The following is a 25721-nucleotide window of genomic DNA, read 5'->3' as shown; positions in this document are numbered from 1 at the left end:
CAAAAGCTATTTTTCTTAGCCTGGGAGGGGAGTCCATGGGAAATATAACTGGCAAAGTAAATGCCAGTTTTGCAACAAAAATTCTTGAAAAAAGAAAACTGGCCTGGGCTTTTGGGATACTTTCTGTTGTTGTTGTTGTTTTGTTTTGTTTTTAATGGATGCAATTTTCCCATTAAATCCCTACCTCATAACTGGAAAAAAGGGTAAAAAAGCCACCAAAAAAAAAAAACCTCTTTGGGGCCACAAATGAGGCATGAGACTTGCAATTTTTGCACTCCTGGATTAGGGCAGAGCTGGATGCAATTTCAGTCTTAGTCTTTCACTCCCTAGCCTCAGAGCTGCTTCAGGATGATGGTGGTATGAGTGATGTATTTGGTAGCAGTTTGGCATCCTCCATGGCCTTCTCTGGTACTCAGATCTCTTTCCTCTCTTGGATCTTTTAGTCTTGTTTAGGATCACTGGGGGGGGAAAAAAGTCTGAAGACATCCTAGAATCTCCTAGGGCAGCTCCCTGGAGCCCAATAGGTTATGGTTCAATCCAGGCATCAACATTTCATAAACACATGAAATGAATATGTACTCTCAATCCATATTCACTTGATCTGTACACTGGATTAATAAGGATTTTAGTACCTAGGTATCAATCATGAATGCATCCACACAGCTGTGAGATACAGAGAGTCTAACAGCTGTGTAGAGAGCCAGTTTGGTCTAGTGGTTAAGGCACCAGGCTAGAAACTGGGAGACCGGGAGTTCTAGTCCCGTCTTGGACACAAAGCCAGCTGGGTGACCTTGGGCCAGTCTCCCTCTCTCAAGAAGGAGGCAATCGCAAACCACTTCTGCAAAAAACTTGCCAAGAAAACTGCAGGGACTGAGAATCAGACACGATTGAATGGATTAAAAAAAACAGCTGTGTAAATAACAATACTAAGGGATGTTTGTTGTAAAATGTGTCCTCTTGCAACCTCCTCAGGCAACTGCTGAGCAAGCTTGCCTTCCTGCCACATAACCTTCTTGCTTAAACTTTTCCTGTATCTTCTTCACTTCTGCCTTTTCTGATTCTCCTTTTTTTCTCTCTCTCTCTCTCATTTTTATTCTTCTCTTCCTACCTCTTTGTGCAGATCACCTGGCCCAGGTGCAGTATGACAGCTGGCCTCACTCTTACGTCTCACAAGGCATGTACTGCCTGGGTTCATCTGATGCATGGGAAACCAGTGATCAGTCCCTCATTGCTTCCCCAGCTGCTGGCTCTTATCTCGGCCAGAACTTTGAGGAGTCCCAGACTAACCTGCAGGAAAGTGTTTTGATCCAGAACAACCTTATCCAGCAGCACCAACTGTTGCAAATGCAACAGCAGCAACAGCAGCAACAACACCAGCAAGCGCAACAGGCTGTGTTCCCAAATACTGGCCTTGTAGATGTATGGCCAGCTCAGACAGCTCCTAGTGGTGATGATAGTGCTGGTAATGAGGGAAATGCGGAATCCAGCACTCTTGTGGGAGTTCACCCAGAGGAGGAAGGGAACCCCTTGCTGGAGAAAGCCCCCCTGTTGAACAAGAAACCGTCTCCAGAGGAGGACGATGTTGTATGCCGGGATCTGGAGTCCCTTTCGCCCAGAGAGGAGGCAGAGCCTGCTGCCCTTAGCCGCAAGGTCTCTGATGTTACGTCATCTGGAGTCCAGTCCTTTGATGAGGAAGAAGGTGAAACCAACAACTGATGCTGGCTGTTGACAAACCTTTGACAATATGCATGGGAAACACGGGTGGGGGAAAGTGTCAGGGAAGCCCCTCTCCAGCTCCTCAATTCCCCATATCTCAATTCCCCAGGCCTTCTAGTTTCCCATAGCACACTTGTTTGTCCTTAGATCTATGGAAAGGTAAGCCAAGGGCCAAAGTGCTGGACATTGCTAAGTCCCCCTCTCCTCCTGCACACATTAGGCTGAACTTTTAAGACCTACTGCCCAGAAAGCTCAGGGAATGCAAGATAGTGGCCTCCTGTGGACATTACAGACAGTGGGAACAAGCTATGCTGGTGTGTTTTGTGAGGCTGATTCTATCAACACAGCCTCTGAGAAGATGCTGCTCCAGTCTGGCTCTGGGAACCTGGTGGAACAATAATAGGGAGAGAGGGATGCTTCTTAGATACATTTGCAACCAAAAAGGCAGGCCTCATCAAGAAGTCTACTTATGGAAGTGAGGTGCTATTTGGAGAGAAGCTTTCGTTTGAGGCCTAGAGGACCATGAAGTGGAGGGCATGGATCCAGACTGTACCCCAGGACCAGGAGTGGGACTTTAGGGGTAGTGACTACTCCGTGATAAAACTGAGCTACTCCAAGTCCAGTTCAAACCTCATTCTTCAGCCTGTGTGCATGTACTGCCGCTGAAAGCCTCCTTATGCACCCACCCTCTGTTAACTTTGCCTATCTGGGGGCTGGAGAGGGTTTTCCCCCTCTATTTATTCTTGGGCACTGCATGTAGGGTAGGGAAAAGGGAGAGGGGGGTCATCTGCCAATCTTATAATTTATGCAGACATGGAGTTCATTTTTTCCATTGTATACAGGGAAGACAAGACAAAGAAACAAAAGCAAACACATATCACAGTTTAACTTGTTACCTTAGTTTTCCTCTATTTTTCTCTTAAATGTTTGTGTGGTAACAGTTCTTTTAAACAGTGGCCATCAGAGGGAATGGCCTGGTGCCACCTCGTGTGAGGTAATACTCCTTCCCTAGGCTTACAAGTTCCCCTGAAATGCCAAAAGATTGCAAGGCTGAGACTGGGCCAAGAGTAATTCTCTCCTGTTCCAATTCATTTTTCTTTCTTCCAGGATTTTTTGTTCTGTTGACAGTGTAAATATTTGTAATGCCTCAGCTCAGTCAAGAATAAGAAAATAGTAAGAGGTGCATTCATCTCATTTTTACAAGGTGAGGTTTTTTTGGGGGTGGGAGATGAATGCTAAGTCTTGTGGCCCATGGAGGTTGACCTCACGTTATCCCTTCTTCTCAGTTATTGGTTTGTCTTGGCAGATAAATGGAAAGTAGCACTATAAAACCTAGTTTTTAATACTGTACACTCTCACCATTGTTTGTCAGAAACAAACAATGGAAGAAAATAATAATAATAATAATAATATGAAAAAAAGTGGCCAGAACCAACAAAAAAAGTTTGTGGTCATCACTAAAGTGGCCGAAATAAGGACACTGCCGTAAAAGGCGACCCTAAGCTGTCTGATAAGAAGACACCTTAGCCTTTGCTCTGCTCTTCTCTGGAAGTACTCCTCCATGCCTGAACCATTTATTCTGTTTACCTGAAATTCCAGTGTGGCTTGCAACCACTCTGTTTTCTCTGGGTCTGCTGGCTGCAAAATTGAAAAGTAAATCACACAGCAATGCTTTCTTTACTCAGATCTGGGACCCTTTGTGTAGAGAAAGAGGAAAAACAGTGGGTCCAGAAGGTACTTGGGTTTGCATTCAGATGTCATCAGCAAGAGGGAGCCAAAGTGCCCCCACCCTTTTGACGAAGAATTGAGGGGAGCTCCAGTTCGTATATTTCAACCACCGAGAGACTCCGTCTTCCCCTTTACTGCACCTCCCTTGAGAACATTCTCATCATAATAGAGGAGCGGTCAGGCAAAAACAATCAAAGCAAATGCATGAAAGAAAAGCCTTTGTCACCCTTCTTTTCCTTGTCTCCATTTCCTTACTCTTCCTGGCTCCTTGAGTGGGGAGGCTGCTCAACCTCTGAGCCTTTGGGAGCCAACCTCTCTTTTAAAATATGTTTACATGCTACAGTGCCAACCTCTGAAGGCTAAGAGGGTTGGATACAGAACTGCTTGGAATATGAGGGCAACTCCTCATGTTCTTGCATTTTTTTCTTAAATTGCTGCATTCTGGCTATCAGTCAGTGGTGGGGAATTCTCCCAGCAATGATACAGAAGAGCGCAGAGTGCACATCTCTGCAAATAAAGAACGAATGAAAATCCTGTTACCCCAACGTCATTGAGCCTTTAGGCTAACCAGAAAGCTCTGAGATGTTTCCAGTATTGCGATGGGGGAGGGTGGAGATTCAGGCAGCCTGTTTCTCCTTCCTTCCAAACCATTATGCTCCATGTGCCTATCCAGGACCAGGACTAAACCTGGATGTTTACGGTAATTTGTTTCTGTGTAAATGTATCCTGCTTTCATCTTGGCGCTCACTGAACTTGATATAAGCGGCTCATCTTGTTTAAATACCTTGTTTTATTGTCTGTCTTTTTTAAAGAAAATGTAAACAACGTGCATTTGATAATACCACATGTCACAAATGTTCGAGAGATGTATATTTTTCTCAGTCTGAGGGCTGGTAGAGAGGGTCACACTGCATGGAAACAAGAGAAGAGAAGGCTAATTTTGTGTTTATAGAACTGGGAACAGGACTGAACAGTGTGTACAGTGGAATAGCGAATCACAATTCTGTTGTAGATTTCTATAACTGATTATTGGAAAGTTCTACCAAACAGAGGTATCATATTCTCTTTTAAATTGTACAATTCCTGGGGAAGGTTTATAAATAAATAGAATTGTTCGGGATATGAAACTCCATTTACCTGCCCCCTCCCCCCAAAGGAATCTTGCCTTTTTGAATATCTTTCCCATTGTTTCCTATATTTAAGTGTGCTGATGGTTCTGCCCCTAGTAACTTACATGAGAGGAAAAAGTTACTCAGTTATACTTGGCCCCTTCAGCTTCAGTCCTCTGTTATATGGCATTCCAAACCCTAAAAGATTAAGGCTCTCATTTTATTGGACAAAAAAAAAAATCAGAATGGCTGTATTGATCTATTCTAGATCTAGATCTATTGATCTATCTATATCTACAGTAAATCAGATCTGTGTGACACCTTCAAAACTAACAACAAATGTTGTGATCTCGGCTGCTATACAAGGTCAGGTCAGGCTCACCGACCTGAATGGAAGCAGCTCAGTGATTCCTGATATAAATGCATTAGTAGCAGCTAACTGAAGATACAAATACTATTAACGCCAGATGGAACTACCTATGCCAGAGGCAGATCTGCACCTCTTAATGTATTGTGGTCAGAAAGTTGCAATCAGGAATGTTGGGGGTGATTTTTATTTTCTTTAGCAGAAATCCAGCAGGTAACAGCAGGATAATGCATCCACCTTTACCACTTTGTAGGCAGGTTTATTTCTGGTCTTGGAGCCTGGCTGAGAGAAGACCAGCTGGAGAAGAGCACTGGGGAAAAAGGGCAGCTGAGGGAGGGTTACAGCCCCCTGCTTCAGCCTGCTCCTCTCAGCTCCCCAACTCCATGGCCTTATTGTTATCTATCAGCAACCTGTGTCTCAAGACCCCAACCCCAAATGTGACTGTACCACAGATTGCTAAGAAAAAAAAAAATCTTGGTCCATGAGTGTGGTGTTTATTAACTCTCAATGATTTGACGTTAGTGTGGTCATGTTCAGCAACGTTGTTGTATTTTGTACCTGCATCACATTTGAAATGTGCATGCATTTATTTTTATTTCCTTGGTTTCTTCTTAAAAACATGAAAGCGGAATGAAACCATGCAATTCAGATACGCTGTTTGGCTATTGTAGACAGCAACTACATTTTTTACGTCTCCAAACTGATAGGCAGTGAACTCCCAACTGAAGGATATTAGAGGAGATGAGTAGCTTTGTGCTCACGTATAAGATGCTGTTGTCAGATGCCTGGAGGCTTATGCCAGGGAAGAGGAACCCACGCCTCTTCAGAAGTTGTGAACCTGAAAAGCTCAGCATCCTCACCACTGGCTATGGCGCCCAAGGCTTCTGGGATTTACACTTCAAGCACATATGGAGGACTTCAGGTTCCCCATTCCTGGCTTATGTACATGAACATGACCCCCCTCTTATAGAGGGCTATTCATGAAACCATTAGGAATATCCAGGTTTTTTTTTAATGCAGTAAGATCTGGCCTTGGATTTCCTTGACACACTGGGGGAGGGGGATTCTTTGAAGCCATTTTTAACCATCTGCTGCCACTTCCTGATCTTTTGCATGAATGCAGCAGTACAATCATAGTTAGCAAATCGTATATTTTATACTACTCACTAAACAATTCACTCTGATGCAATATTGCAGTGCTTACATTGTGGCATGAATGCTAGCTAGCTTTATTCCAAGATATTTGAGCTGCTTTACAGAATTATTTTGAATGGGTAATCAAGTGATTGCCAAAGAGTCATGGAGAAGATGTTCTATAAATATCTGGCATGAAGAATGGTGCTGGCCCCAGGGCCTTCTTGTGCCCCCAACAAGAGAAATATAGTTCTTCTCACCAATCAGAGCTCAGAAGTCTGCCAAGCAGGAGCATCCTGCTTGTCCTGGCCTGTGAGCCTTAATTCTCTCTCCTTACTCATTTCTCAACTGCTAGAAGAACTGAAATATGATGTCACAAGGGATGACATCACAGCACTGGGAGTGTAGTGATAGGCTCTATTTGCTGGAGGCTTCCTCTTGACAAAATGAAAGAAGAGAAGAGGACATTTTGGAATTAACCAGTAATGAAAAAAAAACAAAATGTTTTTGAACCTTGAGGGCCAATTAAGTGTAATGTATGGCCCCCATTTTTTCCCTTAATTTAGTGCAGCAGTTGTTAAGGGGACTTAGAATTTGCCTAGAATGATGTGGGGAAGCCATTTAATCATTTCTAATAGAATTATTCCACTTATGAGGGGAAATGCAACAAGTCTTGTGAGGAGAGAAATAGCTGTAGGAACTGATTTTTCACAAACCAGCAGCCCATGAGGAAAAGAGTAAAGCATTCTGTCTCCTGTTTTTAAATAAAATTCAAAGCTCTGCAGCTGCATTAAAAAAAATAAAAGTCAGAGACTTTATGTGCCTCCTGTATCATGCCTAGTCAGTGCCTAAGGGTCTTACATGCATCATTCATGTTTTCCCATTTTTCACCTGAGCAAATGTAGCTAGCTAGTTCCCCCCCCCCCATCCTGTTTTTTCCCCCTTGAACGAAACATCTAGGTGTATATGAAAATAGGACTTTTCTGCAAAAGGCAGACGGATATATCTGACTTGCTTAAATATTAATATCCTGCCTCCCAAGACATTATTATAGTGGGTTATGTGGTTAATAGTAAATGTATTAACATGCACACATTTAAAAAGTCACAGAAGTTAGATGGGCAGCTATATAAATTTAATAAGTAAATAAATAGTGAAGTGGAAAACAGCAAAGCAGAGGGAAAGAACTAGATTAGAGAAGTTAAACCAAAGGAGGTGTTCTGAGGAGAGCATTCCCGTACCCCGGTCAAGTGTCTTTCAGCTGTATTGGATTTCAGCTCCCATCATCCCCAGCCAACTTATCCGCCACTTTTTAGGAACAAGTCCTAGAATTAAGACTTGTAGAATTGGTGCTTCTTAAGATAGGCTTGCTTAGAACAGCATCTAAGTTGGGTGTGAGAGAGGGCCTTGTCCTGTGTCACTCCAGGCTGTAGAGCAGTGTTTCTCAACCTTGGCGAGTTTAAGATCATGCTGGCTGGGGCATTCTGGGAGTTGAAGTCCACCCATCGTACACTTGCCAAGGTTGAGAAACACTGCTGTAGAAGAAAGCATTAATGAGAAAAGGGCAATATTTTTTTATGTTTCAGAGGACTTAAGAAGCAAAGCCATCACCCCATTACATCCCTTAATTCCCTCCCACCCAAATCAGGCTAATTTATCTCCTTCTTTCCAAGGTCTTAAGGGGCAAAGGAGACATTTCACCCTCTTCAACACCCTCCCAAGTACATTGAAATGGCCCCTGAAAATGTCAGTCCCACTCCAGTGACCACATGCCCAGCACCTCTATAGCCCTTAGGAAGGGCAGAAACCATAGTGTGGTCCTCAGGCCATCATCCTTCTTAGCCCCTTGATTTCTCTAGTTCCTTGGGCAGTTAAAGCTAAATGGTAATTTTCATGCCAGGCCAACAAATTAGGAAATTAGTTGGCTGTTGTGGAAACATATTCAAAGTTTCAGCTTGATGATTTGGGCTATGTTCAAATCACAAATGAGCACTGTTTGAGTATTTCTTTCCTTCATTCCTGTGTACAGCCTCTCCACAGAGCCTGAAGTGAAGATGAGCGTGAGAAGCAATATTTTTTCTTTCTTAGGCAGGCCTAAAGCAATGGCATCCAGGGGGTAGGGGTGGTCAAAACACTCAAGATGGTGATCATGACCATGATATTGAAGTTCTGTCTCTTTGTACATGTGTGCGATATACAAGGGGCTGGGCTTCAATCACATGGTCATGATTGCCATCTTGACTTTTTTGACACATACCACCCCCACCATGGACTCCCCTGCCTAATACCTGTCTATTTTAGGGTACTTTGTTGTTCTGTTGCTGATGAATTGTTTCTTAGAGTAAGAAATGCAATTTCCCCATTCTAAGAAATCTGTTTATTTATTTTTATTTATTTTTATTTATTTAAATTTATTTAAATTTATATCACCGCCCATCTCCCCCAACGGGGGACTCTGGGCGGTTTACAGTAAAAGTAATAATAAAGATATAAAGAACCTAAATTACAATCTAAAAACATAAATGAGGTAAAATCAGAATTAATAAGGGGTGCTATGGTGCCAACCATATTTACTTATTCATTTATGCAACATAAGGCCTCCCTTTCCTTCAGGAACTCACGGTGGTGGACATAGCAGTCTTATCTTCAGTTTCTCCCTACCCAAACTCTGCAAGGTAGGTTGGGCTGAGAGAAAGTGGCTGGCCCAAGTCACCCCTGAGCTTCTATGACAGATGATGGGCTGGAACCTGATCCTCCAGCATCTTAACCAGTACACCACGCTGGCTTTTAGACCAGTCCAGACAATGACAGATAATTCCACCGTAGGGCAGGAATAAAACAAGAGAAAAGTGGGCACTACGAAGAACTACTGTGATCCATGCATTTATATTATGAATTAAATTATCCTATAAAAACCAACTGAGAAGATGGTTAGTGACTCAATTTATTATTTCTTTGGGTATTTTCAAGGAGATTGAAATAAATCCCTCAACCATATTTCACTTAAGAATGTTATAGCCATCTAGCAAATAGAGAAGAAGATGGCACATAGGTGCATATAATTTAGCTGCAAAGAGAGACTTAGATTGTTCTTGAATGTCACCAAATTAGTTTTGATGCCAGGGATTTTGCTTATTTCATTATAGCCCCTAGTGAAAAGTCCTTATCTGCCTGTATTTATCTACTGCCCATCAGAAGAGAACAGAATTGGAGGGACTCATTCTGGAACAAACTCTTAGACAAACATTTGTTTTCTTTTATATATGAGAGGTTTTATTTTGATGGCTCGCCTTGGGCAGGAAAATATCTTCAGCAGCTTCTGCTGAAAGTTTTCTCCTTGGGACAGCCGCTCAAGAATCAAGATAACTGGGAGAAGAGATGGTTGAAACAGTGGTGGAAAAGCTGCATTTGCTCTGCTTGTTGCTGCTTTTTCATTTTAAATCATCCCCATCTTGTTTTGTGGATGATGCTGTCAACTGTCCTCAGCCCCCCGGCCTGGATTTCATTACATAGTAAAGCTGTATCTAGACCGTACCATTTTAGATTGCCAGGGGTAGGGGAAGCCTAGGCTTGAATGCTCCTCTATGCAAAATAAATCTCAGCAGTGGGGGTGGGATCAGGGGTAAAATATTCTGGGCCAGGTTTCCATCTAATGCTCATTTTCTGTGTACAGGTAATGATCCGAACAGAGAAGTATTCTAGTTGTGCGAACCCAAGTTATAATCTGAAGGTTATGGTGCATGTTCAAGTTGAGAGGCTTAATGGTGAAGCAACCAGAAAGAGTATTTTAAATGAAATCGTTTATTTTAATTAACTCAGTTTTTTCCCACATGTTCCAGTCCAGGCATACCTGTAGTGTATTTCTTTAGATATTACACTACTGTACATATTTCAGTATGGCACTTACAAATCCTTTTTCTTTAAATGTCATAGCCATAGATGTCCAAGTTTTGTTCCAAACTCTGTATGGGCTATTATCAAGTTTGGGTGTTAATTTACTGTTATTTCTAGCAATTGTAAAATGTTGTCTGAGAGACAGAAATGATTTTTTTGAATATAATACCACATTTTTAAAATACTTCTCCAGTTCATTTGGTGCTGTGCATGAAGTCAGCCTCAAAAAAATAATTTTCCAACTAGAAGGGACTTTTTTTAAAAAAGGAAAAGCTCTTCATGGTGGTAGAAAAGCTTAAGAGTAGAACATGGTACAATAAATACAGGAGCTGTGTTAAAGAGAGCAATAGTGGCTAGGGTAATTGAAGCATGTTTAAAGAAACCAAAGGTCTGGGGCTTTTTTAAAAAAAAAAGATTAAGCTGGTTTTGCATTGCAGGGAAGTTTATAAAGAGAGACTTTTCCCAATTCTGAATCTCTGAAGAAGGGAGGGATAGTTTTCTTCCCATCTTTAGAGGATGGGATTAACTGAGGATTGTGACTTTTCAGGAAAGGAATGGGAGGAAAAGCAGGAGAAAAAAATGGGTTTACAAAAATAACCCTCTCACTTCCTTCAGTCCTGGGGCACTCAAGCAGACAAAACCAGATTTGCCTTTGGTCTTCCAACTCCAAAACATATTTGCTTATTTATTTATTTATTTTGGTTATCCTGCGCATGTTTTTGATAATGTGACATACGAGAATATATATTCTCTCTCTCTCAATATATATACATATATCTTTTGTGCACGCATACACATATGTGTGTGTGTGCCTGTGTGCCTGTGTGTAACTATATCTATAGGTATAAAAATTACATGGCGTTTCATGCCTGGTTATGGTTAATAGCCATTGAGGAAAAGAGAGTGTTGCCTGGAAGGGCATGTAAGAACCTCATCAAGTTAATGTTATTAAACAGCACGTGGTTTTGCCATTGTGGTTGGTGGAAGTGTGTTTTATTTCTGTTGGGAAGTTCCTCCAGATCGATTGTGCAGTCTCAGAAAAGGAGATTGAGTGTAAAACAGGGCATTAAACAAGAGAAAAGACTTGCATTTTGCGGCTGAAGATACACCAAAACTATAGATTCCCGTGTGCTAAGTATCACAGTATGAACAGACAAAGCATCCATTCTTCTCCACTGGGTTAGAAGTAGCCCTCACAGTTCGTATCCAGCACACATTTGGACTGGAGAGTAGCCAAATATTGCTGTAAATGCAGAGTTGTCACTGACAATTGCAGCTGTGCATCTCCTCCTCCTCCTCCTCCTCCTCCTCCTCCTCCTCCTCTATAGCAGGCAATTTCAAACTTTTCCAGGGCAAGAAATTTTCCTGGAACCCCTGATCAAGAGGCAAGTCTCCAGTGATAGAAAAATTGGCTGTATTTGAGTGAACTGCCTTTTTTGCCCCGAGTCTCCCACAAAACCCCATCAAGTTCTCAAGGATTCCATGGGACACAGTTTGAAAAACTGGGTCTAGACCATGGAGCTTACTTCAGGTCACGATTAACACATCTCCATAAGCCATTCTGACCAGGATAACAGATCTATAATCCAATGCATCTGCTGTGCACTGGCTTAGTGAAAGTCACCATAACCTGTAGTAAATTTTAATTGTTTTTTTATGGAGGGAGTCAGAAGGAAATAGAAATATAGCTGCCATTTTTGGCAGTAGTTATGTTTATAGAGAAGCCTGTTTCAATCTTTTCGGTGTAACTCTGCATTAGTTACAAAGAGTTGAATGATGGCAGTGTCCTTAGTCAAGTGAGTATGTCCTTTAAAGTATGGCAAGGTTTAATGTTTGTCACTTAATCTTAAATGTAGTGGTGACAGTGTAAGAAGAAAAAACAGCTTCTCTCCCCTACCCCATTTTCCTCAGATACTACCTAATGCCAATGAAATATGGAGCATGATCTACTGCTATGAGGTAGTCCATTGGCTAGAGAGTTACTTGCCTGGAGCAGCCAGACAGCCAGTCTTGCATCTTTCTCTGATCCCCTCAGAAGACAGTCCCAGTATGTTCACAAAGAAATGGTGAGGAGGAAATGGAGCCTATAAAATAACAAAATGATCCCCAAAAGAAAGACCATCTTGATTAAATAGCAAATACACATAGGCCTTGCTCGCTGACTGCTTCGTTCAGCGATCATCTGAAGTTACGACAGTGCTTAAAAAATAACTTCACAACCAGTACCTGCATTTACAACCTTTGCAGCATCCCTCAGTCTCGTGATCACTATCACAGTCAATACACGTCCTGGGCCTGACCTGTTGTTTTTCTTTTTCTTTTCCAACTTGCACAGTGGGGAGATTGGAGAGGAAGGGATTACAAGAGAGTAAGCAGGTACACAGCAGGAAATACACATTGAAAGCAATGCAATGGCGCTGGCAGTGGCGAGCGTGCTATTCCAACAGCCCGCTGTATTCCCCGTTGTGTGCCTGCGTACTCTCTTGTAATCCTTTCCTCTCCAAGCTTTCCACTTGAAGAGTGAATGGGGTAGGAAAGTGAAGGAAAAAAACAAGCAATTTCTGTAGGCAATCTCTCTGGTGCCTGACCCATTCCCCCCTGCAGAGCAGGTAGCTTGGAGAGGGAGGGATTACAAGAGAGTAAGCAGGCACACAATGGAGAATACAGCGGGCTGTTTGCATAGCATGCTCTCAGCTGCTGGCACCAGCTCATTGCTTTTTATGTTTATAATTCTCTGTTGTGTGTCTGCTTACTCTCTTGTAATCCCTTCCCCTCTAATGAATGTAAATACAAACAGTAATTTCTTTCTTGCTAATTATTCCAGCGCTGGGATGAGCATTGCAAAGGGCAGGAGAGTGGGGAAAAGGAAAGCACGGTCATGTGATTTCCCACTTAGCGACAGCTTCATTTAATGGCAGAGCTGCTGGTCCCAATTGTGGTTGCTAAATGAGGACTACCTGTAAATAGATCAAGAGCAAGTTCTCAGAAAAACAAGGCTTTGGGCCACAATCTAGGCCCCTGAAGACTGCAAAATCTTGCTGACATGAATGGTGGGAAATCTCAGAAATACCATTGGCAGATAGAGATATAATTTAAGTTACGGCTTCTCTTCAGAATTTTGGTCTAGAAACCAATACTGTATGTCTATACACTTCTCTCTCGGTGCTCTCATAGTCCCTGCCCCATCTGACCTTTCTTTTCCAGAAACAAGTTTGTGTGCACACATCTGCACGAAGTTGATGTGCTACAAAGTATCAGCCTCCAGAATAACTTGTTATTTCTAAGATTATCTATAAAATCAAAGAGTGGATGTTTCATCTTTCTGCTTTATTTGAAGTCTACTTACCAGTCCAGAAAGGACCACCAAGGTAAGTTTACTTCAGTAGAAGAGTAAGCAGTGTCTTTCCAGGCTAGAAGATGATGGAATTTAGTAATGACTGTTACTTGTAATCTTGGAACAAAATACGAATATTCTCAGAATATGTTAATATCCCTAGGCAAAGCAAAATATTGGTATTTCTGAAGAATGTGAGCAGATACCATATGCAGTTGCTTGTTTTTGTCTTTGCTTCCTCTCTCTAATTAATGGTAGGCTGGAGAAGCTGTTAGAATTTCTGCAAGCTTTGGAGATGGCACTACCTCAGTTTCATATTAATGAAACTCTTCTTCACATCTAATGACATCAATGCATCTAGTTTCTCTGTGTATTTTTTTTAACAGATGATTGTTGCATCTGTCCTCTAGGTACAATCTGAAGCAGTGTAAGCCAAACAAAAGATTTATCACCTCAATAAAAGTGTGGCAAACATAAATTAGTGGACTATTTAGGTAGATTAATAGGTACAGACCCATATGTCGCAGCTTGTGATGTGGGAAAAGCAGTAGAAGCTGTGGGGCAAAAAAAAAAAAGGATTAATAATTTTTGTGCTTTTGGCCGAACTTGCCCTGTTTATTGCTTGGCTGGAAAGAGTACTGTTTGCATTCTCATTTGATATTGCAGGCTATTGTGTTGATGAATATGAGTGACAGAATCAAAAATCAATGTTTTACATCCACAGACCCATCCATTTTGGCTCAGATATGGAAAAAGGAAAGGTGCTGGCAAAGATAGGCTTCAAGTGCCTGTCCAGAACTCTGGGTATTGTTAAACAATTCTGAACAGCCAGTTCTGTTCTCTGGCAACAAACTCATAGAAATCAACACCAAAATGGATATACCAACAAATTGTGTGTTTGTTGAAAGAATGATTAAACAATGATTAGATAAAGCTGATCTGCAATTAATCTGTCTTGAGTAGGCACTTTGGTACATGACTGTCAAATTGTCTCAAAACACCCAGACACTATGATTCCCAATAAAAACCCTGTCCTATGTGGTTTTGACAAACCTGGGGAAGGTATTTCCCAGATATAAGGTAGAAGGGTAAAATCCACCATGGGTGGGATTACCAGCTTATTTCCTTTATCAGATCTACTAACAACTACATGGAAGATTGAAGTTCAGTGAATGATGGCAATCTGGTGTGAAAACAACAGGTGACACTGCCAAGTCTAAGAAACTTCCACCAGACATACATATTAAAAATGTTCTTTCCAATCTCTTCTTCTAAATACTGTATATGATTCTGATTTTAACCTGACACTAACCCGGCACTGTTCTTCTTAGAACAACGTGCTTATTTCCCATCCTCTGTCCAAAAGGGCAAGAGAGTTTACAAGGACTGAATTTTAACCTCTTTTACACTGGTGAACTATGTTGGCAAGCCAGGGTCCTCACACCTGAACCGAAAAACCAAAAACTCTTTTTTCCATTTGGTAGACCAAATCTTGCTCAGGGGCACCAGTTCAAATAATATGTAATCTGTACTGAGTGGCTGGTGATCCAAAGGACTGAATAGAAAAAGACTTAACGTATGAGAGCTATGGCTGCCACAGGAACTGACTATACTTGCAAGAGGCTAGGTTACACAAGGGCTTTTCTGTTTTGGTTGTATGGAGTACACTTCCAATCCATTATTGAACTGGATTAACAGTCATTCGTTAAGTTTAGTTGTGTTTGTTATTTCTTACAGAATGTTCAGCACCATCCTCCTCCTAGGGATTCCTTTGGGAAGAGTAAGTGTTGGTAAAAAAGTTATGCAAAGAAGAAATGCAGATGAACCCTTAGAAATGCCATCCCCTCTTTCATTTACTGATGCTGCTTCTCAGCACAACAGTTTCTTCTCACGTCAGTTTTTAACCCCAGGCCACAAATGTGTTTGTGTTTAAGACAGCGTTTGTAGAAATTTCCTTCAAGTAATAACAATAACATAATAGGACATTTAAGATGGTAAGTAATATCTATTCAGCCTTAACTTGAACCCTTGGATTGTCAGCATTCATATGATTTCACTGATATTCCTTTTCTGGTTTGGCTCTTTTTTTCCCCCCAAAGTCTTCAGTCAAACAGTCAGGTTCTGACTGAGGTGCATCACTTTGGGTAGAATTGAAGGCTTATGAATGTGTCTGTGTAGGTGAAGTTGGGAACTACCTGGGTAACAGCAGTTGCTTTACTATTACTTATTCTTCATCAGTCATAATATCCTTAATAAAGAATGAGACTTGTTTCTAGTATTTTTAACCCCAGCAACCTATATCAGAGGAACATTTCAAAATAAGGGAGATTTTTAGGACAAGGATGACACTGGAAATTAGTAGAAAGCACACATTAAGGCTATAATGACAAGATGAGAAGAATTTGGGGGGGGGGTGTGAAGCAGTGTCACATGTGGAGCGTAGATTGGAGCTTGTTTTGAAGGAAAGGGCAGTGCAAAAAGGTGAAAAGGTATATGAAGCATTTTGTCTCATTCTGGTTTTGTTTACAAACTGGGCTGAGTTCTCTACATCTGGACTGGGCCGGGGCTAAATCCTCTGATCCTTTTTTGGATTAGAACACATCAAAGGGTGAAGATGACCATGTGTGATGGCATGTGGGAATGACCATGGGAGACAGGAGGGAAAGCTGCAGATTGGACAACCGGCGTGTAAAAGATATCTCGGCCCACAGAAGGAGAGGGGGCATGGGAAGCATGTCAGAAGGGACCCTCCCTAGTTTTCTGACAAGTAAAAGGAAAGGAGGGGAGAAATACTTTGAGTCTTGCAAGATTCTCTTAATGCAACCTTACAATAAAGGTAGGGCTAGTACTCATGGTTGTGCTTCCTATCTGGACTACCCTGCAGGGCTAACACCATGGCATGCTGACAGATGATGTAAGTGGTAGGTTTATCTGAAGAAAACTGCAAATTTTGTCAATGAATATCTCTCTGCAGACAATGGGGCCCTACAGAGTGTCCCACACAGAGATCATAATCAAAGGATGCAAAACTGGAGGATATAAGCCAGGATCCTTCCACCCATTTCTTTCTCACATCCCACTGAAAATGGCAGAAAGAAAGCCAGTCCACATAGCCAAAGTTCTCCAGCATGAATTATCTTCCAGTAATACCAGAGAAGCAGGTCACAAGCCTTTCCTGGAAATGCAAGTATGGTGGGAGGATTGTGCTGACGGATGACGTAAACTCCTTCCAAGGTACAGTTATACCGGCACTTCATTATCATCCTTATCCTTATCATCCTCTTCCAGGTTTCTGGAGCGTAAGTTAAGGTCCTTGAGTGTGTCTGAGATGTTCTCAGCAGCTGGGCCAGAAATTTCTATGTCCTCTAATTCCATGTCAGCAGCTGAGACAGAGACTCTCCCTTTCCTTTGACTGGGGAGGGGAGATTGTTTTGAGAAAGGAGAACCAGGATCCACTGAGTTCTCTGGTCCTGAGTCCACTTCAGATTCCCCAGAGACTGTATCACTGTTCTCTTTGCTCCACATCTGTGTAGCCCAGTTGGTCTGCTCTTTGCTGCCTGAAGTCTGAGTGGCATCACGGAAACTTGCAAGAGGAGGACGAAGTTGGACCCCAGTACGTGTAGAACCCTCAATGGCTTTCTGGAGCTGAGAGTTTGAGAGACACAGAATTAACCAGGAAGTTGCACAATGGTACTCCTCCATCAAAATAGTTTCTATAGACCAGAAGAGGCAATCATTTTCAGCCTGAGGACCACATTTTTTTGGACCCTGCTTGGTGTGCCTAGGCACATCACAGTGTCATCAAAATAGGCAAGGCCAGAAAACTTTTAATCCCCTTTTCTTTTCTGCATTTAAAACATACATTCTTTTATTTTCTAGACTACTACAACCATATGAATCTCAGCAGTGTACACAAAGCATAATTTGGAAAGATCTGTCAGAGTTAATACTTTCTATAAGAAAACGTCAGATTTTGAGAAGGGGGGTTCTTATGGGTCACACTAGCTGCTTTAACTCTCTGCAGAGCTTAAGGCACCCATTTTGTCTCTTAAAACATCAAAAATCCAAAAAGATCCAAATATATGGGGCACTGGAGGCCTCAAATGGGCTACTGGGGGTGGGGGTCATGCAGCCCACAGATTGCTCAGTCCTGCCATATACACAGACAGGACTTAAATAATCCCACTATAATATTTACTATCTGTGCCATTTTTTGTAAAAGGAGAAAAAAAGTAAATGAGATCTTCATAAATTAGAAATTCATAAATTCTCAAGGAGAAAGAAATGCCTGACTATCATTATCTTTACAGTACAGTAGTTCCCCCCCCCTCCCCATTAAGTGTCTTTAAGTAGTGCTGGCTGGAAATTTGGAAAGTTGTTGAAAATACTGAGGAGCTCATCTACATGAAAGAAGTAAGTGGCTTAATAGTCATTCTCTCCTCCCTGGGGAACAACCTTCCTACATAGGAGATAGCAAAAAACCCCAAAAAAATAGCACCATCACAAACCAAAAGTTTCCAAGATTCTTAGAAGGAAAACAAAGCCATGGGAGTTCAACATGTATAAAACCAACTCTAGCCCACAACCATACCCTAATTTCTCCTCTTCTGGAAGAGGCCACAGTCCCATTGGCTGCATAACCAATAAAGTCGAAATAGACTAAAGATCATTTTTCTTCACAGAGTTAAAGGGGTTTAAAGAGGGAATACTCTTGTAATATAGATATTCCTCTCAGATTTTGCTAATTTTTGAAGTGTGCTCACTTGGCCTTCAAGTGAGTACACTTCAAAGATTAAGTAAGGCTGGAAAAGAAATGGAGAAGGCCAGAATAAAAAAATATATAATTTCATTTCAATGTAAATTTAATGAAAATTAAATTAAATACTACAAATTACATTTTGCAGGCACTGTATGGAGAAGCTCTGGGAATTGGACCTAAAGTCTATAAGAGTCTTGTGTTATATATCTCTGATTTATTAGATTTATATCCTGTTTCTGTCAAAACATGTGCTTATGACCAAAAAAGGAATAAAACAAATAAAAAAATAAGTAAGTGAAAAGTATCATTAAAAGAATACATGAAATGTAAAATAATATTAGTAACAGAAGCATAATTGCTACCCATTTATAAAGCTATATTGAAGAGAAAAGGTCTTAAACATCTTTTCTAAACGTGGACTGGGGAGGCACCTCCGGGATTCCAGAAGGAATGGCAAGAGTGAGAGGCAAATGGTGTACAATGAGTAGCACTCCCTTTACCATCTCTTTTTTCCATTCTGGCTTCTGCACAAGACCTTTTCTTTACTCTCAAGCAAGACCCAACTGGACAAAACACAAAGGTGGCATGATCTGAATTACCTCTTCCAGTGCAATCACACCTTTTAGTTTCCCCATGCTGGTTACATAGGCATGGCTGAGTCCCAGCAACGAGAACAAGGTATGTGTCTACAGAAGTGAGAAGATAAGACAGTTTGTATTAGCAAATGAAGAAAACAGACCAACCATTGCAAACTCATGGAGAATTTGAAGCAGGTTAAAGATGGTTAAATGGTTTTTTTCTACCCATATTAGCACGAGGAAACCTAGAGCAAACCCAAAGAATGAAATCTTCATGCCTGAAATTGGAATAGTTAGAAGCAGAGGTCCACCTACCCATTAACACAATGTAATGCTTTGTTGGCATTAAAAATAAATTGCAGCAAGTCAACTGATACTAAGTAACATAGCAATGAAACACACAAAATGATGGTTTTAATTTTTAATTTCCAGTCCTGCATAACCTATGACCCATCAGACTAAACCATCTTTCTACTGTGTGCTGGCATGCGAAGTGTATTTTCGGGTAGCAAAAGCAGGGTGAGTTCATCTAGATGGGACATAAACAGAATTAAGCTCTTCTGGACTCAGAGGAGTATAGAAGAGTCATAGGTAGGAGAAAGCTCTTTGGCAAAACTTAACATTTTAGTAAAACTGGGTTGCCCTGTATACCTGAACAAGCCATCGTAAAAGGAAAAAGAGCTCTTTAGGTTTGGGATCCTGGCTTGCCTATGTTCTTGCAGGCATCATCTTAGGTGAGACCAAGGCTTTCCTTCTTTGAAGGGCAGGAAAATAAGGGAGATCTTTGTGCTATAGTAGAGCCCATCACTCCTAATCACACATGTGCTTATAGTAAACAAAAACTTGCTATTTAATTAAACAAGGGCACCTTATACATAGATTGAAATATTTGGAATTGATTAAACAGATAAGCATAACAGTTCTATAGAGGTTTTCTTCAATCTTACATTTACAGATGGATTAGATTCATAAAACCCACTGTCATTAACTTACATCATTTTGAGTTATCTGTGGGAACAACACTGAGGATAGAGTACTGAGAACAACCTTCCCAACAATTTCTGCCCCCAATTTTAATAGGAAAATTCCCCATGCAAAGATTTAAGTGTAGGCCCAACTGGTTTGTGGCCTCTGTTTCCTCTGCAAAGAAATAATTTCACTAGGCAGGACTGTCTAAAGAAGTGCCACTTTTTCTTAGATGAAATTTTCTGCTAATAGCATAAGTTAAGGGTGGTAGTACCAAGACACAGAACCAGCAGGATTAATAACAAATAATAAACTTAATTGCACATGGGGGGGGAGGTTTCCTTTGTTTTTAATATTTTTCTCATTCAAATTCTAGAGCTGCATTTTGTGTTGAAAATTGTGGCTATTAGTCTGCTTTGCAAGGTTGCATGGCAAAGACGGGGGCGGGGGGGAGGCAAGAGGGAACTGAAAAAAACAGAACAGGCCTGTACATTTTGTAGATGCAGCCCACTTCTGTACCTGTTACTTGCCTGAAACTGGAAAACAAGAGAAGAGTGGTCAAGGCGATACTACGTATGGTGAGCCTTGCTCCACCTGGTAGGTTAAAGCTTGGGCAGGATCACATGATATGTTCAAGACCAAGAAATATAGAAAGGACATGACACCAGGAGAAGGCACAGGCCTTGATGGGAGTAGGATTGGCTAGCAAGGAAAGCAAAGAATAAGAACAGAGTGAATGCAGGCACCCACCTTGTGCAGCGATGTCCTCTCCACCAGCTGAAAGGGAGAAGGATCTATGCGGCAGCTGCTGAAGCACACCTCTTTCTCAAGCTCCTCCTGCTCCCAAACTTCTATCTGACACAGGAAAAAAGGAGTTCACAAGTTCAGAGAAGTAGTTTGTGCCAACCGCTTTCCCAGGCTGCTACTTTAGCCAATGGGCCAGCATGATTTACTTGTCTTGGGACATTCTGGGCACATTGCCTAACTTGTCCAGTTCCTCTTCTAATGTCCTTGGTTGACTGGAGCCCAAAGCAGAGCTGCTGCTTGTAGAAAGCCATTTTTAACAGAGATCTGAAATCAACCTCTTTCCTAAAGCAAGCGCCATATTTTTATTCTCTTTTTTTCCTACCGTTCTTTTCCATTTTCTTTCCATTTCCATTCCTTTTCAGAGATCACTTTTTCCATGAATGCTTTGGTTTTCATTGCTAAAGCTCATCCCCTACAGAAACCAGGGGAAGATCTACATGGATATTGTACAGACTCTCACTCATTATACAGACATTATACAGGCTCTGTCACTCAAGAGCAAAGGATATGTGCTCCAACCCATTCTCCTAAATCTTTTGTTCACAGAATCCTAGTTTTCCATTACCACTTTAATCACATGGTTTTCAATAATCATGGTTGCTTCTGCAGAAAGTTTCAGAAAGTTCACTGTAGTTGCTGCGTCTCTGCTTGGAGAAGGGGTGTGCTACTTAGCGGGCCTGGACAAACAACACAAATTCACCTCAACAAAGCATTTGAGGCTGCAGAGATGTCCTGATTCACTCCAGCAAAGTGAAGAAGGCTCTACTCAGCTTCTCTCCCAGTGCTGGCCTAAGTGTTTCAGTGTCATGTGCCTTTGGGACTATCTGCAGCATTCATCAAAACTGCCTAGCCTAGGAGATCTTCAACATGCTGAGGGATTTCCTATGACTTTTTTGCATCTGCCAGAAGCAACACAATCCAAAGGTACCTTGATGTGCTCTGAGAGGCCTCTGAAGCTAGGTGGCCCTGGTGTAGGCAATTCTTTCACATTCCCAACTGCTGGCAAGCAGTTCAGTGAGGCCAGTGAGGTCTAAAAGTTCCTTCTAGTACTAGTCAACTCTCCCAGCTGTTCAGCAGCTAACAAGTGGTAGAGTGAATCCAGCAGCGCACCCTGAAGCAGCCCAGCCAGAAGGCTCCTTAATGCATGGAGGGCGACTGACACAGGCCCCCACCCTCTCCAAAATGACCCAGTGTAAATTCTGCAGAAGAAGACTGGGAGGAGCTCCAAAGCAGACTGGAGTTAACCAACATAGTAGTTTCTCTTTTCTGTTAGAAGCAAGGAAGCCAGGTTGCTTCGCAGTGCAGCAAAGAGGCTGCTTCATTTGAAGTTTCGTCAGAAGTGAAACACCCCAGATTTTACATAGCCCTATAACTTGACCAAAGACGGGAAAATCAAGGCAAGGTATTTCTGTAGGTGTTGTGTACAATGCCTGCAAAGACTCCCTCAAGGGGAGCTTCACTCCAGGTAACAACATGGTTATAGTTACTTTGCCAAGAGTATAGAAGTGGCATATTGTTGCTGGATGTTTTTGCACTTCCCTGTAATCTAGCTAAAAACACAATCCTGTCTAGCATTTCTTGAGCTCAACCAAGGCAAGCTGAGTGAAACTGATCACAAGAGACTAAAAGAGTCTCTGCTGCTAAGATCATCTTGTAAAATCGATTAGGCAACAGCTAATCAGGAGGAGAGACTGAAAGGAAGGGGGCACAGCAATGGTCAGTGGCTTCCAAACAGGACTGGGTGATCAAAGCCCCACCCTTGTTACAGGGTACAACACATGTGACCCATGTCAAAAAGGGCTAAGGCTTTGCTTGCTTGGTCATGCTCATCATTCTGAAACCACTGATTGTTGCTGGGGAGTCCCCTACCTTTCAGGAAAGGGCTGATAATTAACATGTACCCAAAATCTGAGCCTGTGTACCGCCATAGACAGAAAACTGGATGAAAGTGAATATACCCAGCAGTAACTAAAACCTCCAACTGCAGTACTATTGGGTATCCTAACCATGTGGCCTTATTAATACTCCTCGTGTTCTTGGGTTTATGAGTCATTCAGCTCACATGTTGGTTATAAACATGATAGATATTACACTGTACTTTTTGTCTTATGCCTATTAAATAGCAAATATATTTTGGAAAAATAACTAACACAATGCTTTACCAATGTAGAGTTAGAGAGTGTAGTAATACACATCCTTCCCCTTTAACTTTCAACTTTTTCTTGCAGGGTATCATATTCTTGTTTGCTGTTCTCTGAAGGGCCAAGCATACTGACATGACATATACAACAGCACTGTTATCTCAGAGAAAATAAGGAGAAGTTTTCAGTGGTAACATTTCATGGTGGAGAATAGATAAATAATCTTGTGATTGTTTTAAAATAATCACATGACTGTTCCATGGAATCTCCTGACATGAAATTGACTGAAAATGTCAACCCCATCAGCCCTGTCTGTTGCTTTGCTTCCAAACGTACCTCTTCTGGCTTCATTGGGTCTTCAGCCTCTGCTGACTCCTGAAGGGAATAAGTAGCCAGTTACAAGATCAGAAGAAAGGTAGCAAAGCTTAAATCCAAATCTCATTTTCAGGAGAGAAATGTTGTTTCTTTCCTAACACCTTTGATGTATCCAGTGCTGTATGTATTATAAGATGCACCATGAGCACATGGGCAAAGAAAGCACGTAAATGCACATGATACGGTCATGCATTCTGAGCATCTTGGTTTACAGTTTCAAAAACAAACTCTGTTGTCCTCCATGTCTGCAAATATGAAGGCAACATCTGGTGAATCTCAGACTGTATTCCTTTGTTTTATATCTTTGCTTTTCTATATTTAATTGCTTATAGAAATGCAGAGAAGCATCCATTTAATTCTTTTTAGAGTTTCACTGTGAAGAAACTTTCTATATCACATTCTCACAACAGGACAGATCAAGACTGATAAACTCAGGGATCTGAATACTTGTCCAACCCACGTCTTCTGTTTCCTTTCATTCCTCCAATTTACTTTCCTAAACACAATGCTTTGAGTGTACCGTACACACCTTTGTTACATACAAATGCAGGTGTAATTTTTATAAATAAATAAATAGACCAGAATCCCAAAATACCCTCTTATCATTCTTCCTGTCACAGTTTTGGGATTCTTGTGTTTTGTAGCAAAGAATCTATTATTTGCAGAAAGCCTTTAATAACTAGATCTATGAGATGGCTGGTGGCATACCTGTATTAATCTGCAAAGGAATTTTTCCTTAGCAGCAACATTTAGACATTATCTGTTAGAAGGATGTCAATTGCTTCTGCATTTCGCCATCCCCACCCCACCCTTCACAATCTCAAAATCTGTGCTGTTGTGCAAGCATAAAGATTTTTTAAATAATAATAATAATAATAATAACAACAACAATTTGCAGTTGGTTCATCAATTTCTATACTTATACAGTAGTAGAAAATGATCCTTATTCTTTCCATTCAAAAAATAAAAAGATGGAAAGCTTAAGCTACTCTCAAGTGGTTTGGAAGTTTGGCTTAAAAATACATTTTAAAAAATACTGTAGATATGCATGCAGATGTATGAAACATCTGTGCTCATGTCAGGAGAGTTCAGGGATGAGTGAACAGGGACAGGTCAGTTCTGAATATCTGAGCCTCTTCCAAAACCTGTGGCAGCAAAATGCTATGATCGATGCTAAAATTCCCTTGCAATTTTAGGTTTTTCTGCCTAAATGGATTACCCCTATTAAGAGAAAAAAGAGACAAGGGTAAAACATTGATGGATGACTACAGGATGTCAATGTTGCATAGCTAACCTATTTAATTACCATAATGAAGTATGCTTGTTGCACATCACAAGGTCTATCTGGGATATAAACAGCCTGTCCAAAACCATAATATTTCCATTTATTTTGACTAGACAAGGTTTTGATGTCCTGCCTACCCTCTTCATCCCGGCCAGCCCAGACAAAGTGGCAGTGCAAAGGGCTGTCTGGAATGTTGGGATTCAAGAGTAATTCCCAACTAACTGGGAAAGCCTTTCAAAGGAGGAAGACAATTCCCCTTCCTATCCCAGCCTGAGACCACAAACACTGTCCAAAGGAATGGAGCAGAAGGCACTGCAATAGGAAAAGCATTCCAGCATTCCACATAGTTTGTGCAGGACAGCAGAGATTAAAGTCTCACGGAGCTCACATATTCACTTCTCTTTCACTGGCAGATTGTGCCTACATGCACTCCTGAGCTATCTGGTCCTTCATTTTGAGAAGTTAAGTATTTAATTTCTTTCATTTCTTTCCAACTTCCGACTCCATAAATGCTATTTCCTTGGGGCATGATAGCAACCAGGCCTCTCTTTCCAAAATCACTCAGGCATAGGACAGCTCCTTGTGCTAACCTGCTCGGCACTTTCTGGCTGAAGCGATGGGCTCTGGCTGAGACAAAGAAGTTGCTCCATCAGTCTCCTCAGGTGCCAGCGTCTCCGGGCTGTGAGAAGGGAAAAAAGAGCAAGCAATGATATGGCTGACCACAGGGCTGTCTAGAGGTATGGTAAAAAAAAAGTCAAGATGGCAGCCACAACCTGCAGTCAAATCTTCACCCACTTTTATGCTGTGGCTGCCATCTTGACTTTTTGTACTACACCGTGCGGACACTTCCAGCTACCCATCCACAATGCTTTTTGTTCCTACCCATTCAATAATACAGACAGTGCCACTGCATCTTCTCTAATTTCTAAGGAAGCAAAAGGAAAGATATTTCCCATGGTGGGAAATACAAACTGAGACAATATAAATTTATATAAATATGATTCTTATTTTTCAACTGAGTACTTGGCATTTGATGGCTGTCAGCCCCACTAGGTAGACCAGATCATGAAATCAGCTCCACAGGATGGCTAAAAGAGAGCCACTTTGGTCTAGTGGTTAAGGCAATGGGCTAGAAACCAGGAGACGGTGAGTCCTAGTCCTGCCTTAGGCATGAAAGCCGGCTGGGTGACTTGGACCAGTCCCTCTCTCTCAGCCCAACTCACCTCACAGGGTTGCTGTTGTGGAGAAAATAGGAGGAGGAAGGAGTGTTAGGTATATTCGCCACCTTGAGTTATTTATAAAAATAAGGGATAAAAAATAAAATAAATAAATAAAACATCTTTTATTGAGATTGGCTATAATAAACAGAATCTTGCAAGTCTGAGTGTGCTGTACCTCCTCTGCTTCCTTACAGTTCAGTGAATTAGGGAGGCCTCTGCCTGAGCTGCTTCCGAATGTTATCTTGGTTTGGACTTGCCTAGGCAATGGGTCCTATGTATCTCCATCAAGGCCATCTTCCTTACTTTCT

General features: G+C 41.5%; 2 protein-coding genes across 3 annotated transcripts in view; one reads left to right on the top strand and one right to left on the bottom strand.

Moving 5' to 3' along the window:
• Positions 1-3031, top strand: part of FAM131B (family with sequence similarity 131 member B) — a 49910-nt gene extending 46879 nt beyond the window's left edge. The window contains exon 7 of the mRNA XM_063294719.1: positions 1121-3031. Coding sequence (XP_063150789.1) covers positions 1121-1716 — 596 coding nt within the window. The 3' untranslated portion in view covers positions 1717-3031. The remainder of the gene's footprint in view (positions 1-1120) is intronic.
• A 12606-nt stretch (positions 3032-15637) lies between these two features.
• CLCN1 (chloride voltage-gated channel 1) overlaps positions 15638-25721 on the bottom strand; it is a 65435-nt gene continuing 55351 nt past the window's right edge. For both annotated transcript variants that reach the window (XM_063294717.1, XM_063294716.1), the window contains exons 19-23: positions 24784-24872; positions 22870-22908; positions 20336-20440; positions 18641-18727; positions 15638-16927 (exon numbers count right to left, since the gene is read on the bottom strand). In XM_063294717.1, coding sequence (XP_063150787.1) covers positions 16523-16927; positions 18641-18727; positions 20336-20440; positions 22870-22908; positions 24784-24872 — 725 coding nt within the window. In that variant the 3' untranslated portion in view covers positions 15638-16522. The remainder of the gene's footprint in view (positions 16928-18640; positions 18728-20335; positions 20441-22869; positions 22909-24783; positions 24873-25721) is intronic.

Source organism: Candoia aspera, chromosome 2 (genome assembly GCF_035149785.1).
Source record: "Candoia aspera isolate rCanAsp1 chromosome 2, rCanAsp1.hap2, whole genome shotgun sequence".
Lineage (NCBI taxonomy): Eukaryota > Metazoa > Chordata > Lepidosauria > Squamata > Boidae > Candoia > Candoia aspera.
Note: the sequence above shows the minus strand (reverse complement) of the source record. Positions and strands in the feature narration are given on the sequence as shown.